Below are 18,100 nucleotides of genomic sequence, written 5' to 3' on the forward strand. Positions count from 1 at the left end.
TCTTGGAGTTAGAGGTAAATGGCAGCCCACAATTTTGAGGCCACTGGTGAGAATAGGTTGGAGGAAAGCTTTTTTCTTGTGCTTTTTTTGCCCCTGTCAGGTTGGCCTAGGTGGACTGCTGCCTGCCCTGCCTTACTGCCCTTTTGAGAGAGAAAACCAGCAGCCCCAGCCCAGGGCCAGCTGGGCTCCATGAACTAAGATCTGTGAGGGCCTGAGTACAGAGGATAACCACTGTGGCTTGTCCACCTGCTGTCCCTGAGCCTTCCATCCTTCCTCACCACCCCCTTCACAGGGCATAGGCTGGCCTATTAAAATGGGAGCAAGATGGGGCGCCTGGGTGGCTCAGTTGGTTAAGCATCCGACTTCGGCTCAGGTCATCTCACGGTTCATGGGTTTGAGCCCCGCGTCGGGCTCTGTGCTGACAGCACAGCTCAGCTCAGAGCCTGGAGCCTGCTTCAGATTCTGTATCTCCCTCTCTCTCTGACCCTCCCCTGCTCATACTGTCTCTCTCTGTCTCTCAAAAATAAATAAAAAAGCATATAAAAAATTTAAAAAAAATTTTTAATGGGAACAAGAACAATGTGTAGATGGGGAGTAAATTAGATGGGGGGGTAGATTGGACCCCTGTGTGAGAGTAAAAAGGGGTGTGGTCAACTCAGAGGCTTTCTAACCTCAGGGGGTTTTCCTTTTTGTTCCTCCTTCTATTCTGAGCCCCCCTCATAATTAACACCTTCCCTCAGGGGTTCTCAGTAGCTGATACCCCAGGGAGTTCCAGCTCCCAGGATAAAATAATAGCAGTTCTGCAGAAGGAAGCTACCTGAGTGAAGTTAAACTGGATGGCCTTTACCAGATGTAGCCACATTCACAAGCGGGAAGAATAAGACTTTAAAATAAGCAAAATGAATATCCTGAAAGAGATGGGGACAGATGAGCTTTGTTAAAATAAAGCAGGTTACAGTTATAAAGAGGAGCCCACTGGAAACCTCAGAGTTAAAAATAACACTGATTACATAAAGACCTCAGCAATGGGTGGAGATTACAATGAACAGTGGATTAGAGAACTAATCAACAGAAAAATTAAGAAATTGGGAGGGCAGACCCAGTCATGACATCAACATAGTAGAGGCCCCACAAAAAGAAAATGAATAGGGAGAAAGAAATTATTTGTAGAAATAATGCTGAAGAATTCATAAGAGCCCCTTCCCCGACATCCTTGTTGAAAGCTACAAGCTTAGCTGGACTATCTCCACTCACATAAAAACAGGAAATTTTGGATTCAGTTGGTTGAGCGTCTTTTAATTTTGGCTCACGTCATGATCTCATGGTTCATGGGATTGAGCCCCACTTTGGGCTTCATGCTGACAGCACACGGAGCCTGCTTGGGATTCTCTCTCTCCTTTTCTCTCTGCCCCTCCCCTACTTATGCTCTTTCTCTCTCTCAAAATAAATAAATATTTTTTTAAAAAGAAGTAAATGTATGTAGTATGTGTACTACGTGTCAGATACATTGCTAGATCTCAAATATATTACAGATAAAATTCTCTAAGAGATACAAAACAAACACACGGAACAATGACCAAATACTATAAGACATGGGGAAAGTGATATAACTGAGTATCAAATTGGGTAGTGCAGTCTGCAAGTTTTATGAGTGCTAAATGGTGAGATCAGGATAAGTTAGGGTCTTTCGGATGTACCTGACTTCACACCCATTCTTGTGAAGAAAAGGTGTAGGATAGCAGTTCCCAAAGGGTGCCTTATGGAACACTGGTATAGAATGGTCTTGGTGTTCCACGTAAAAGGCTTTCTAAGTAAGTGTAGTAGAATATGGCCATGTTTTGACTGCCTAACATCTAAGCTCCATTGCTACATGTTTGGGGATATTCCCCATTTCATGGGTCTCTGCTGGAGCAAGAGCTCCTTCTTGTACACACATGGAACAGCAGCACATGCTTTCACACACACCACACACACACACACACACACACACACACACACCCCAAATTCAAGCATGGCCTGTGGCCTCAATATCTCAATCCAGACTAGATTTGGGGGCCGATGACGCAGGGAAGCAGTGTTCAGCAGCAACAGAGGCAACTTTGGTTTCCAGCAATGGCCATGGCAATGGGGTGGTGGCACCTGAAAACCCTCCAAAGGCTTTCTGGTGCCCTTAGAAGTAAAGCCCCAACCTCTCCCACATGACTGTAAGACTCCAGGATTATAATGGTCCCTCACACACTGTCAGTTTCAGCCAAACTGATTTTCTCTTAATTTTTCAAACTTCCTTCTTGCCTGCTCCTCCTTCCTTCCTTCCCTCCTTCCTTCCTTACACCTACTACCCTGTTCCCTTTGTTTGGACATTTCTCTTGGTCTACCCTGCATTTTTCTGGTTTCTTCTTACTCACCCTTTAGAATAATATTCACCCTGAAAATCTATGTCATGCACTTCCACAGGAACTTAAATATTAATGCAATTCCTTGTTTAATTGGCATTCCATAGGCAAACCTGTGATGTCAGTGAGGGCAGACTATGTCTACAGTGCCTTGTAATGTATTTCCTGTGCCAGAGCAATGCCTGGTACAGGACAGGGAGACAAATATTTAGTGAATGAACAAAGTCCATCGCGAAGCAGCTAGAATTTTGACTGTGTATTTTTCTGCCCTCCTGGCCAATTATTATTATGTCTCTTTAATGTTTTCCCATGTTTTTATTGGAATTGAAATGCTCAATATAATATTTAAATCATAAGCCTAAAGAGGAAAGTTTATATAGATATATTTATGTGTAGATTATTGTTGGCATAGTGAAATTGGTGAGATGAGGTATGTAAAGTCTGGTGCTTAGAAAAGTGCTTTGAGGGGCGCCTGGGTGGGTCAGTTAGTTAAGTGTCCCACTTGGGCTCAGGTCATAATCTCAGTTTGTGAATTCGAGCCCTGCATCAGGCTGTGTGCTGACAGCTCAGAGCCTGGAGCCTGCTTCAGATTCTGTCTCCCTCTCTCTCTGCCCCTACTGCATTCATGCACTCTTTCCTTCAAAAGAAAGGAAGAAAAGCAAAAAGAAAAAGTGCTTTGAATGCAAAATACTGAGAATCTAAAACTATAGAGAATAAATAGCTCCCAAGGGTAAACTGCTCTTTTCAACAAGATGAATGCGCTCTGCCAGGAAAGCTGGAAGCCAAACAGTGAAAGGAAACTAATATCTTACGTGAGATGAACCATATAAACTTCTCCTTTGCTGGGGGCGATTGGAATTATAAGTGTGCCTCCACACATGAAAAACAAACAGTCAACAACTGATTGGTGAATCCGTGGGAGTGGAGAAGCACTGTCCAACCCAAAGCCCGGGCGGGACAGCTCTGCCTCCTGCCCGGCCTGGTGCTCTGCCCGTCACAGAACATTGCTGCCCAGAGTCTAGGGAGGTGGATAGTTTGGGTGTTACTGTTCCCATTCTACAGTTGAGGACACTGAGGCCCAGAGAACTTAAGTGATTTGTCCAAGGTCACCCAGATAGCAGATATTAGTGCCAGAAGTAAAAGCTGGGTCGATGTATTTTTCTTCATTATGGTATAAATTTACAGAAGATAGTTGTCTAGGGCCAAATCAGACAGAGGACATTTTAAACATCACATCAATAACTATAGGAGTTATTTTAATGCTTGTCTCTTTAAAAAAAAAAGTATAACCTGTGATTAAAGTAACTTCATTTTTTATAGTAGTTATGAAAATTTGGGGATGAAATACTTCATTTAATAGGACTTTGTAGCCTCTAATAAGAAAGGGATTCAAAGGGCACCTGGGGGGCTTAGTCCGTAGAACATCAGACTCTTGATTTCAGCTCAGGTCATGATCCCAGGGTCATGGGATCGAGCCTCTCCCACTCAGTGTGGGAGAGATTCTCTCTGTCTCTGCCCCTGGCCCCCCTTCTCTTTCTCTCTCTCTCAAATTAATTAAAGAAAAAAGAAAGAAAGAAAGGGATTCAGATCTGCAAGGCCACTTTGCTCAGGGGCAGCTGTTTTCATACAATAGGCATATAATGGACCCTCCCAGCAGGCCTGCTTCACTCAGCCCCAAGAGTCTTGGCAGGTGGGAAGTGGGTCTAAGTTGGAGATACAGTGATGGTCAGGGAGAGGTTCAGAGTCTTGGAGAATGACTTTATCATTTACAAATTCTATAAATCTGGGGCACCCGGGTGACTCAGTCAAGTTGAACGTCTGACTCTTGATTCTGGCTCAGGTCATGATCTCGCAGTTTGTGGATGGGAACCCCGCATTGGGCTCTGTGCTGACAGAGCAGAGCCTGCTTGGGATTCTCTCTCTCTGCCCTTTCTCCACTTGTGCTCTCTCTCTCTTTCAAAATCAATAAATTAAAAAATGTTTCATTTTTAAAAAATAAAAATAAAAATCCTATAAATCTAATGTTAGGGTCGATTTATGCCTCCCCACCCAAAATGTATGTTCAAGTCTTAACCCCTAGAATCTATGAATATAACCTTATTGGGAAGTAGGGTCTTATAGCTGTAATCAAGCGAAGATGAGATCACTAAGGTAGACCCTGGGGGAAAAAAATCACACTGGGTTTTTTTTTCCAAAAGAGATAAGCATTTAAATAATTTCTATAGTTATTAATCTCACTGTTTAAAATTCCTTCTGCCTGAATCAGCCTTAGAAAACAATCTTCTGTAAATTTACGCCACAATGAAGAAAAATATGTAGACCTAGAGTTTATTTCTGGCACTGAGAAGAGGGAAATTTGGATACAGACATGCAGAGAAGGGCATCAGCATGTGAAACAGAGACGCAGAGAGAATACCATGTGACAACAGGCAGACACCTTAGTGATGTAGCTGCCAGCCAACAAGTACTAAGGGGTGATGGCCAAGCCAAAAGGTACAAAGAGGCAAGAAAGTATTCTATCCAGAGTCTCAGAGGCAGTGGCCAGGCTGACATCTTGATTTCAGACTTCCAGCCTCCAGAACTCTGAGAGAATACATTCCTCTTGTTCCAAGCCATCCAATTTGTGGTACCTGTTCCAGCAGATCAGGAAATTATTATGCCTCGTACAGAATCTAGGCTAGGAGCTTACTGTTCAGGGCAGTGCCGGCTTCATCTGGGCCCTGACCATATTTCTTTTCCAGGGTAGAGCAGTGGGGAAATGAGCTGTGTCATTTAGAGCAAAGACAATGCAAAGTCCTGCAGCTAGCTGAGGGAGAGACAGAGAGAAATCAGTGAAGTCAGCATAAACAGGTCAAGTACTAAAATAAGGATAGTCTACAGCAAAATAAGCCAGAAGAGCAACAAGAGTGTTTTGGTGACTGTTTGCTGCATCCCTGAACAACCAAGAGACTACATAAAATGAGGGTTGTCACTCAGGTATGGGCAAAACATCATCGCTTGCTTTTTATTATGATGATGAAATACTTTAGATATATAAACAAGTATAGAAAATAATGTAACAAACACCTGTGTACCCACAACTCAGCTTAAGACAAAAAAGACAAGTAGAATTCTCCATTTGCCCCACCCTCGGCCATGTGTTTCCACAGGAACTTGAATGTTAATGCAATTCTTTATTTCATTGGCATTCCCCGTGTAATCTCAATGGGGACAGACTATGTCTACAGTGCCAGAATAATGCTTGGCATAGGACACAGAGTCAAATATTTATTTAATGATCAGACTTCATCCTAAAGTAGCTAGATTCTAGACTGTCTTCCAAGGTCCATCATCCCCCAAAGTAATCATTTTGGGGAGACAGTTCTTCACGGGTCTCTTGATTTCTGCACATCTTATAGGGAGACACTGACGGAATTTCTTTCTATGCTATCGTCTCAAGGATGTTTGTATAGCAAACAGTCTCAGAAGGTAGAGTGTCACTCTGGAGCAAAGGTGAGGCAAATTTGCTGCCCATTATAAAAGATAGGCATTCCCTAAGCTCATTTGTGCAGGCTGCCCGTATGTGGGCAGACATCTGGGTCCATTCACATCACCTTAGTGGTACTTGATGGCAAGAGGAACTGGTGCAAACATGCTGATGCTCATGCTGCTAGCTGTGACAAGAGAAATAAGGTCCTTTGTCCCCAACCCAGAAGTCTGTCTCCCATCAGTATCAATGAAACTGTGCCAATAGGGGTAAATAAAGTCTCAGTTCTTTCAAAGCTTTTGAAAACAATTAATTTTTTTAATGCTTATTTTCTTATTTTGAGAGAGAGTGCAAATGAGCAGGGGAGGTGTACTGAGAGGGGGAGAGAGAGAACCTTAAGCAGGCTTTGTATTGTTAGCACAGAGTCTGATGCGAGGCTTGAACCCAAGAAACATGAGACCATGACCTGAGCTGGAACCAGGAGTCAGATGCTTAACCAGCTGAGCCATCCAGGCGTCCCTTGAAAACAATTATCTTAAATTTGGTGTTTATCACTTCTGTGTATGTATATTTTACTACAGATGGATGATAGGTAGGTAGAGAGAGAGAGAGGTAAATGGATAGGATTATTTTGCTTGTTTACAAAGTTTATGTAAATGAGATCATACCGTATGTATCCTTCAGCAACCTACTCTTTCTCCCAATTGATATTCTTCCGAGTGACCCATACTGGTCCATATCATAGTTTATTCACTTCATTCTTGTTCATAATTCCTTGCGTTTAAGTAAGATGGCTCTTCTTGTATATAAACTTAGTGGAAATGCTGGCATGTAATGTGAAACCATCTTCAGCTCTAGTAGAGATTGTCAACTTGCCCTCTGACGTGGTTGTAATAAATAACTTTTTCATGAGCAATACGCAAGAGTTCCTGTTTCTCTACATCCTCGCAAATGTGGTATCATACTTTTGAGGCTTTACCTTTCTGATGGGTGTAGAGGGCTGAACATCTTTACACATGTTCTTTGGTCATTCTTCACCTCTGCAGCTGCTCTTTATATATATCCTTTACCTATTTTTCTGTCAGGTTGCTCTGTTTTCCTATGAGTTCTCTATGTTCAAGATACTGATACTTGTCTGTTATATTATTAACCAATAACATCTCTTATTCTATGGCTTGTCTCTTTCCTTCATTCATGGTGTTTATAGTTTCTTGATTTCACAGTGAAACAGTAGGAGAAGCCTATATCCACAGTGGTGCTCAGTGGAGTCAGGGATTCAAAATGGTGAGAATCGCATGATCTGACCAAGTACTGTGTGCAGACTGGGATGCAGGAAGCTTGGATTCCAGTCATGATTCTTCCATAGCTAAGTATCCTTGGGGAAGTCACATCACCTCTATGTCCTGGGCTCCTCATCTATAAATAATACCTTTGGACTAGATAGGTGCTCTTCTTGAGCACCTTCCCAGATATAATAAGTTTCTCTAATGAGTCAAGGTCCTGTGCACCAAGCAGGCAATGATAGGACCTATGTGAACAAGTCCAACTTAACTACAGTTCGACCAGCTCTGTGCTGTTGTGCCTGACTCCCCGCCGTAGGTAGCCACTTTTATCTTTGTGTACCCACAGTACCTGCTCACATCGCTACCACAACATCATCACATTATGCTGTTGGTGATAACATCATTTGTCTCCCTGACTAGATCAAGAGCTCCTCAAGGACAAGACTGCCTTTAATATGTCCGCAGCATATGCCAGCGCTCTTAACCCAAGGAATGTTTGATGAATGTTGGAGAGAACATGGAAGGGTATTAGGAAATAGTGGAAAGAAGGAGGGAAGGAAGGAAAGATCAAAGAACCTGAACACTCCCAAGATATACCCTTTGTGAACATAACACACCTACTAAAACAATGCACATTAGGAAAAGCAAATTCTATTTTAGCTATTTTATAAATAGACTCAGTTTTTTTTAATGTTTTATTTATTTTTGATATAGAGAGAGGCAGAGCATGAGCAGGGAGGGGCAGAGAGAGAAAGAGACACAGAACTGGAAGCAGGTTCCAGGCTCTGAGCTGTCAGCACAGAGCCTGACGCCGGGCTTGAACCCACAAACATGAGATCTGACCTGAGCCGAAGTTGGAGGCTTAACTGACTGAGCCACCCAGGCTCCCCAAGTAGACTCAGTTTTTCAAGGTCACACAGGAAAACAGCGCCATGCTTAATAATGGAAACCAATAACGGAAACCAATAATGGAAACCAATAATCTGATGTTCCAACTAATAGAGCCTACAGCCTCATTAATTTAGCAAAACCAAACCAGATTTTAAATTAAACCCATTTTCATTCTCTTTGTGCAACAGAATTATATTACTTATAATTTTGAACTTTTCCCTACTGACATGTTCCAAAAGATTAAAAAGGGAGTCTCAAAGCCTTCAGACCTTTCATAATTGTGATCTATATAATGTCAGAAGTGGGAATACTTAATTCTTTTTTCTTAGCTGTAACACAACCCCTTGCTTGTAATAAACATAGAAAGAAACTAAGATATGTGTACAGTAGTCCCCCCCTTATCTGTGGTTTCACTTTCCACCATTTTCGTTACCCATGGTCAACCACAGTCCAGAAGCAGATGATCGTCCTTCTGACATATAGTCAGAAGGTCAATCATAACCTAACACTATGTCATGATGCCTACCTCATTCACCTTGAGTAATCTCATCATATGAGAATTTTATCTTTACATCATCACAAGAAGGGTGCATACAGTAGAATAGGATATTTTGAGCGACAGAGAGACCATGTTCATATAATGTTTATGATAATTGTTGTTATGTTGTTCTATTTTATTATTAGGAATTGTTATTAATCTCTTACCGTGCCTAATGTATAAACTTTATCATAAGTGGGTATGTGTGGAAAAAAGATGCTAAAATAGGGTGTGGTACTATCTACAGTTTCAGGCATTCACTGGGGAGGGGCGCACTACTAAGGCTTACGACAACGGAAAGAAGCAACAGGAAGAAAAATCTTGGCTCTTAAGAAAAGTCTGTTACAAGGTGTCATGATCCATTATGCATGGTCAACATTGTCCTTCATTCAGTTTTGCCTTCAAATGTCCTATTTCACTGCTGCAAATGTTATCCAATTTTCTCAGTTGCATGTTAGCCTCTGAGAAAGCAAAGCAAAATTTCAACAGGGCTCTCTATCCTTTCCTGGGGGTAATGCATTATCTATTTGTCTCTAAAAAAACCTGCCCAGCTCTATCCCTTACTCTAATATATCTTTCTGCAATTTATTATGTCAGTATCTCTGAGTTTGTTTTTATTATAATTAGTAAGATCATTATTAAATAATACAAAAGTAAGTGGATTACAAAAGCCAGACAAGGAATAAAATTAGGGTGTGGCAATGAGCACCGAGTGGGGTAACCATGGTGGTGACACATCTGGTCTCCCTGCAGACTTTCTTCCTTCCAGCCCAGTTTTAGCCCCACAAGACCCCAGCTTCCAGACATGCTAGTGACTGTTAATGTTCTCAGGGTTGTACATTTCGTAATAATGGGCACTTGGCAAGTTGCTGACAAATGGAGTCATCCACTAGATGGTTTCTTGGGACAGTACTTCCCAAAGTGCAGGCTCCAGCCCGTGTGCATCAGAGTCCCCCAACATGCTTGTGAAGCATGCATACTTTTAAGTTCTATTCTTGATCTGCTGAGTCAGAAACGCTAGGGGTGGGCTTGAGGGATTCGAATGCCAAAAAATCACACTAAAATTTAAGAATCACTGTCTTAAAGTGTGGAAAAAAAACATGGAGGAAAATCCCTTCGGGTACTAAGTACCTAAGAGGGGAAGAGGAGGCTGCATTTTTAGGGAAAGAAAAGAGGGCAGACAAGCTAAAAATGAAGCTTGCCTAGTTCACAGCTTCCCTTAGGTTTTACCTCAGTTCTGACTGCTGTAGAATTTAAGCCAGACTAAAAGTGTGCTCTGAAATCATGTGCTGCATGCATAATGCTGGTGACTTTATATTATGAACCACAAAAGTGAGCTTGCTTCTGAGCAAGCAATTCATTTTGTCAACAACCAGGAACACTGAAGATGAAGTTTCCAGCTTCCTAAAAGAGTCCACATTGAATTCAGTTACCTCTGCCTTTCATAACTCCCCTACACGTTCACGGACTGACTAATGTTGACCCATAGGTAGGGACATCTTTATGCTTTAATTCAGCAGGAAGAAGTTACAGAAGATGAGACCTGCCTTCAGGAACCTTAAAGATTTAAGGGTCAAAATTGCTCAGGGAGAATAGAAGTCAAAGCACCAGCAACAATCCCGCCCCCCTTACTCTCCCCTCATCATGGGATACGTGTGACATTTCTTCTGGCACTCCTGGCTGACCAAGAACAAAGGAAAGGGGAAAACAAATGATTAACTGATAGAGATCACAGTCGTGCAGGACAGGAGTCTCCAACAGTTTACAACATGTCTTAGTAAATTACAAGAAAAAGATCATCTTATCAACAACCTAATCTCTGGAAAATTATAGACAAACACTCACCCTGTCCTCCATAGTGATGTGGGGAACAAAGGCAGGAAGAAAATGTAAATAACATTAAATTTCCTTATAACCTGCAGCCCATTGACAAATACTTGAGAGAAACACAAAGTATAACATTTCTCCAGGAACCCCCCTTCAGTCTTAATGTTAATGCCATAGTAAAGATGAAAACAACCTTTGCTTGACAATAGCAAAGCCTCCAGTATGTTAGGAGTCCCCATTAGCATATCAAAGTCCTTTTGGAGACCCCCCCTTTTGCCTTTACCTCCCCCAACTCTATAGTATGTAACTTCTTCACAACCCCAGTGCAATGCCCACAGGTCCTGTCCCCATGCTTTAATAAAATCACTTTTTTGTACCAAAAAAAAAAAAAGAGCCAGGCAGGTAAACGGTTAAAATGCCACAAGGTTCACAAGGAGATAACACTTCACACCTACTAGGATAGTTATAATCAAGAAGAGAGTAAGAAGTGTTGGCAAGGATGTGGAGAAACTGAAACCCTTATATATCACCAGTAATGTAAATTGCTAGAATGTAAAATGATGAATCTCTTTGGGAAACATTTTGGCAGCTCCTCAAAAAGTAAAACATAGAGTTACCATGTCATGAAACAACTCTACTCCTGGATATACACTCAAAAGAATTAAAAACATGTTCACACAAAAACTTGTATATAAATGTTCATAGCAGCATTGTTTGTAACAATGAAAACAGCCAAAAAGTGGCAACAATCAAAATGTCCATAAACTAAAAAATATATAAACAAATGTAGGATATGCACACAATGGAATATCATTTAGCAATAAAAAGAAATGAAGCACTGATACATGCTAGAACATAGAAGCATCTTGAAAACATCATGCTATGTGAAATAAGTCAAATACCAAAGAGCATATAATATTCCATAGGTCCAGAATAGGTAAATTCATAGAGACAAAAATAAAATTAGTCGTTACCAGAGATTAGGGGAAAGAGGGAGTGAGGAATCATTGCAATGAGTACAGGGCTTCTTTTTGGAGTGATGAAAATATTCTGGAAGTAAATAGTGGTGATGGTTGTATAGCTCTGTGACCATACAAAAAACTACTGAATTGTACACCTTAAGAGTGGGTTGTGTGGTATGTGAATTATATCTCAATTTTAAAAGCGATGGAAGAAGTGTCTAAGGGAAAAAAATAATAAATTTGACTACATGAAAAAAATGCTTTGTGATTATCTTATAAGGTTAAGATAATCTTTCTTCCACTCACACTCAACACTTCTGATACCAAATGTGTGAGTTTTCCACATATCAGGTAACACTGTGACCTCAGCTGGGTGTTCTACAGTTTAGTTCATGTCTAGCTGGTTTTAGCGTCAGATCTCAGAGGTTAAGGACTCAGTCTCACAAGGCTGCTCATCCCCTCATTTAAGATGCCAATTGCATGGCACCTGGGTGGCTCATTTGGTTAAGATCTGACTCTAGATTTCAGCTCAGGTCATGATCTCACAGTTCATGAGATCAAGCCCTGTGTTTGGCTCTGCCCTGACAGTATGGAGCCTGCTTGGGATTCTCTCTCTTCCTCTCTGCATCCCCCCTGCTTGGGCACACACTCATGCATACACTTTCAAAATAAACTTTAAAAAAAGATGTCAATTGCACATCCAAGTGTTGGGGTAAATCTGAAAATTCCCAGAGCCACTAAAGGCCTTTTCTTATCGGAGGATGCCAAGATGGAACTGACATTTGAGGCAGAGCCCTGGGGATAAGAAGACTAGCTAAGGTGCAGTCAATGAGGAGATAAACTACGAGAACTATGGCAGCATCATTGGAGGAGGGAGTCTGGTATGGCAGCGTGAAGGAGTTAGAAGCAGTAGAACTTGATGACCTATTGACTGAGAAAAGCTAAAGAAGTAGGAATCAAGGATGACCCTCATTACATGAAGTGGCCGTGTGCTGAGGCCATTCAAGAAGCAAGGAAATTCAGAGGAAATGAGAGTGAAGAGAATGACAGATTCCATTTCCAACAGGTTGAGATTGAGGTGCCTGTGAAAGAGATCTGCACTAGAGGTAGGGTGTTGGCAATTATCAGCCATACCATAACCTCCAGAGAAACATGCAGAGTTTAGGCACATGGAAATGTTCTCTTCAAGAGCAAGGACTTCTTACCAAGTTAATAAATTACTCTTGGACTGTTTCAACACTAAGAAAGCAAAGTGGTTTAATGAGGAATGATATCAGAGAACCAAATAGTAACATAAGATATCCATGCAGTTCTGTTTCCTCTCAACTTCTATTTTTTAAGTTTATTTATTTATTTTGAGAGAGAGAGTGTGTGTGCACATGGGAAGGGCAGAGACAAAGAGGGAGAGAGAGAGAATGCCAAGCAGGCTCTGTACGGTCAGTGCAGAGCCCAGTGCAAGGCTCCATACCACAAACTGTGAGATCGTGACCTGAGCCCAAATGAAGAGTCTGACGCTTAACCAACTGAGCCACCCAGGCACCCTTTAATTTCTGTTTTGAATATGTATAGATCTTCAGGGTTTAACTGCAGGATTTTCTTGTTTCATTTCTTCTCCTCAAAAAAGCAGCTTTCAAGAAAACACTAAGGCTTTAATACAGCAGTGGGGCGGTGATGGGAGTCTCATGTGAAAGATCAAGTTTTACTTTTTCTTTCTTATCCTGTCTTTTTTCTATTTTGTTCTTTCCATTTAACCTATGGTATTATAAAAAAAAAACTGAAGGAAAACACCAAAACCATTAGATCCGGGGCCACAAATCTTTCTGTCTTTAAAACAGCATTGATAGTGTTAAATCCTTGGGTTGATCTGTGTGTTCAGAAAAGGCCATGGAGCTGCTGAGGTAGAAAAGCATTTTGTCTCAGAGATTGATTTATGCCTTGGAGCAGGACAAAGAGAAGAATGCTCAGCCCCTATGGTATCTGTTGCTAGGGGAGCATCAGGCCATCTGCTACGCTTGAATAAAACGTGGCAATAACATTTTGGATTGAAGCACAGAATGATTTTCCAAAAACAAAATGAAAGTTTGTTAGCAACTGAGGAGCTTGTGGGACTTTTTTTTTTTAAAGGTATCTGCATCTGTAGCATTTATATTTAAATAGGAACAGAGGAACACCAATATTTTTCTTTTTTTCTTCTGGACTTATTCTCAAAGCCTTGTATTGACTGCCCAAGTCAAAATATTCAGCCTGCCATTTGAAGCCTCCAGAATCCGGTTTCACCCAAGATGGTGTCAGGTGGCAGCTATGATGTGTGTGTGTGTGTGTGTGTGTGTGTGTGTGTATGTGTGTGTACATGTGTGATTTACATTACCCCCCTCTCTTCCCTGGCTCACAGGTGAGTGCCGTGCGGGTATATGTGAACAGTTCATCCGAGAACCTCGACTACCCAGTCCTCATTGTGGTTCGCCAGCAGAAAGCGGTACTGTCCTGGCAGGTTCCTCTGCTCTTCCAAGGACTGTAAGTGCATCTTCCCCTGGACAATTTCACCACATTTGGTTTCTTTCAATGACTTAGACCTTAATTGGCATTTTCCCTAGTAAAAGAGGACAATCAGGCTTTTGGAATGCTGGCATTGCATGCATGCTAAGTGCAAATAATGATCAGGGCATATAGCCTGACCATTTCTAGTGTGTTCAATTTCCATCCTCTTAGAATTCAGATAAACACTCTGCCTGGATTTGTAGCACCTGGAAGAACTTTTAGCATGTTAATTCTATCCAGAATATTCTGTAGCTCTTGGTTAGTGGATCATCCACTGAGGACAGAGTTAGGCTCAGCAGTCAACGTAAATGAGTAACACCTCCTCCATTCTTCAAAATGCCCACAGAGTATGCATCCTTCATTCCATAGTATTGGTTAAGCACGACTAAGTGCTAGAAGCTAAGGATACAACAGTAGCGGGGGGAAGAAAAACAAAATCTTTGCCTTCATGAAGTTTATATTTTTGCAGAGAAACTGTGTAAGGTACCATAGCACTACTAAGGAAAAAAGACAGAAGACATTCAGACATAGATACATAGTATGGTGTTAAATCATTTTTGGTGACAGAGTTATTTCAGGATCAAAATAGTCACTCTCACAGCCTTGACCTGGGCTCTGGGGCTTTTTTTTTTTTTTATGTTTCATTTAACAAAAGCTTGAGTAAAAACCTAGTTGTTTTGCCAGGACAGTTTCCCTTTCAAAATGTGGTAGGGGTGCCTGGGTGGCTCAGTCGGTTGAGTGTCCGACTTCAGCTCAGGTCATGATCTCACGTTTGTGGGTTCGAGCCCCGCGTCGGGCTCTGTGCTGACAGCTCAGAGCCTGGAGCCTGCTTTGGATTCTTTGTCTCCCTCTCTCTCTGCCCCTGCCCGCTCATGCTCTGTCTCTGTCTCAAAAATAAATAAAACATAAAAAAAAAATTTTTTTAAATGTGGTATTTTTTCCTCCTTGAATTAGGAAGATCGTTGAGTGTAATGCAGACATTACCGAATTGAACTGGCCAGCGCTGAAGAGTGCTCAAGTCGTGTTATCACATCATGCAAGTTTATGCCAAAGACACTACTTCTAAATCACTATCTATAGGTCCAGTCTTAAATTCAAAAGATAAGGACTCGAAAACAAATTTGGAGAGAAATGCAATAAGATTGGCTTTTTTCCATGTTCACTGAGTCTCTCTCTTATTCTTGCTGGCTTTTCCTTCCATTGGCTGCTACAGATACCAGAGGAGTTACAACTACCAGGAAGTGAGCCGCACCTTATGTCCCTCAGAAGCAACCAATGAAACAGGACCTCTGGAGCAACTGATATTTGTAGACGTGGCATCCATGGCACCCCTGGGGGCCCAGTACAAACTGCTGGTTACCAAGATCAAGCACTTCCAGCTACAGTAAGCAGGACTTATTGTGCCCTTTCTCTACTCGTTTGTCTGCTGTTGCTGGGCTTGGGCATGCTCCATCGCTATCCAAGTCAGTGCTCAAGAAGGAAATTATTCACTTGACATATTGTCTGAGCACCTTCTGAACTCACCTACTCACAGCTGGGCAGAAGGACCATCATCTGTGCAACAGGGACGGGTCAAGAGGGGAACAGTGCTTGAAATCATAGGTGTATCTGTTCTCCAGGATCTGTGAGGACCCTGTCTGTCTGTAGCCCAGGCAAGAGGCCCAGGTGTCTGGGTACTTTTGTATTATGCATCAATGCCACTCTCCTGGAGGATTTTCTCCAAGGGAAGACCTTAACCTATTTTGCTTGTCTTTACTGCTATTGCAGTTTTTTTCCTTCCAGGTTAGGAATATATACAGATAGAAAATAATGTTATGTGGCTTTGTCCTTCATGTAAAAACTCACGATGCATTCCTTCTTCTTCTTGAACTACCACCCTTTGAAACAAAATCAGTTGGGATTCACCATCTCAAACTGTTCATCTTAAACATACATATAATAAATTCAATTGGGGGAACTGTCTCCAAGGGATCTGTTCTCTTCCAAAGGTTACTCTTGTAAAATATTGCATAAATCTGTGTGAATATTTAAACAGAAAGGCTAAGGTCATTCCCTAATAAGACCAGAAATTTCAGACACTTTTCTGCCCCATTCTCTTCTAAGATAAAAGTTTCTCAAGGGGTTAGACTACTTCCTCTTCTCTGTTTTAAATAATTTTTTTAAATATCATGAAGTTGATTATATTAAAATTAGAATTTTACTCATCAAAATGTTTCACTGAGAGAACAAAAAGATAAATCGTAGACTAAAAAAACAACACACATAACTGTAAAGAGTTCATAGTAGAATATATAAAGAATTTCTACAAATCATAAGAAAAAGACAGGCAAGCTCTTGGCTGCTATCCCCATTATCGCCCACCCTTCTGTGGTTCTGGCTTCTTACAGGGAAGAATTTTGGCACTGATGAGTCTGGGTTCTGCTGAGGGTGGAGACTGGCACCCAGGTGTGTGCAGGCCTGTGGGCCCACAGGGCCAGACTCAACTTCACTGGAACAAATATGTTTTCTGAGAAAAAAATGAGGAGATCTCAGGAACAGAAACTATATTTGGGGGAAAAAAATCCTGTGACCTAGACCTCTCACTAGAACTTTGGAATAGAGAGTGAAGAGTCTCAGAAATTGAATTGGTGTTTATGTTTACCCAATAAAAAAAAAAATATATATATATATATATGTATATATATAACATAAACAGACTCAAATATACCAAGAAAAAGACTAAGAATGTCAATGAGATTTAGAAAAAATAGGAAACTAAATGTATTGCTTACAAGAGCATAAGCTTAAATAAAAGAATATATACATATAAGTAAAGAGATAGTAAAAGAAATATACTACTACTATCCAAAAGAAAGTTGATGTAATATATCATATTTACAATATATTCCTTAATATAAGAAGCATTACTGTAGAGAGAGGGACAGTTCATATTTCTAAAAGAATCTATTCTAAATTTATATGCATCTAGTAACAATACTTTATAATATACAAAGCAAAAATTTCAGAATGAAAAGAATTGGACTAATTTGCAATCTGTGTGGAGATTTCTCTATAGATAAAAGAATAAGTAGACCAAAACATAATTAGATAGAACAGGCATTGGCAATCTAAGGCCCACAGACTGGCCACTGGGTCTTGTAACTAGAGTTTTATAGGAACATTGCCCTACCCATTCATTTACATATCGTCTCTGGCTGCTTTCATACTCCAATGGCAAACGTGAGTAGTTGGTTTAGAGATATTATGGCCTGTAAGCATAATATATTTCCTATCTGGCCCTTTAGGATATAAAGAGCAGATGAACATGAACAAGCTTGAATGACTTAATGTATTTAGGAAACTGTATTTCAAAATGGTAGAATGCTTAACCTTTTCAGGTGGACATGCAACATTTACCTATTGCCAAGCTTGAATGCATGTCTTGATAAATTTTAAAGAACTAAAATCCTATATATGGAATTGAGGTAGAAGTCAGCTACAAAATGATATCCATAAAAACCCCCAAATGTTTAGAAAGTAAGTAGTTTACTTCTAAATAAACTATCAGTCAAAAAGTAATTACCATGAAAATTAGAAAATATTTTGAACAAATGATAATGAATATATGATATATCCATATTTCTGGGATGCAACTCAGCACTGCTTAGAGGAAAATGTGTAGCTTCAAATGTGTATGTTAGGAAAGAAGAATGGCTGCAAATCAGTGTGGTAAGCATTCATTTCAAGAAGTTAGAGAGTAAAATTCAAAGAAAGAAATAAAATAAGAGCATAAAACAATGAAATAGAGAACAAATCAACAATGGACAAAATCAACCAAACCACAAGTCAATTATTTGAAATGACTAGTATTATTTTTATGCTTGTTTTTTTAATATAATAAAGCAAACCCATTGGGAAAAACATGGGCAAGAGAGTTGAACACTTTACCAAAGAAGGTATCTAAATGGTCCTAAAATTCAGCCTTATCAGCTATCAGAAATACAAATTAAAACTATAATGAGATTTCCCTACTCTTAACCAATTTCCACAATTTGAAAAGACTGGCAATGCAATTTCACTCCTACTTATTATAAATCCAACTCCTAAATATATAATTGTCCTATTCATCAATAGAATACTATACACTAATAAAAATTAACTAACTACTGCTGTACCTAGCAATATGGGTAACTCTCACAAACACAATGTTAAGCAAAAGAAGC

General features: G+C 40.5%; 1 protein-coding gene across 3 annotated transcripts in view; it reads left to right on the top strand.

Moving 5' to 3' along the window:
• The window catches only part of SIDT1 (SID1 transmembrane family member 1), a 103,470-nt gene that overhangs the window by 21,394 nt on the left and 63,976 nt on the right, over positions 1 to 18,100 (top strand). For all 3 annotated transcript variants that reach the window (XM_029939298.1, XM_029939299.1, XM_029939300.1), the window contains exons 3-4: positions 13,753 to 13,874; positions 15,112 to 15,282. In XM_029939298.1, the coding sequence (XP_029795158.1) occupies positions 13,753 to 13,874; positions 15,112 to 15,282 (293 nt within the window). The remainder of the gene's footprint in view (positions 1 to 13,752; positions 13,875 to 15,111; positions 15,283 to 18,100) is intronic.

The sequence above is a fragment of the Suricata suricatta genome, chromosome 5, assembly GCF_006229205.1.
Source record: "Suricata suricatta isolate VVHF042 chromosome 5, meerkat_22Aug2017_6uvM2_HiC, whole genome shotgun sequence".
NCBI lineage: Eukaryota > Metazoa > Chordata > Mammalia > Carnivora > Herpestidae > Suricata > Suricata suricatta.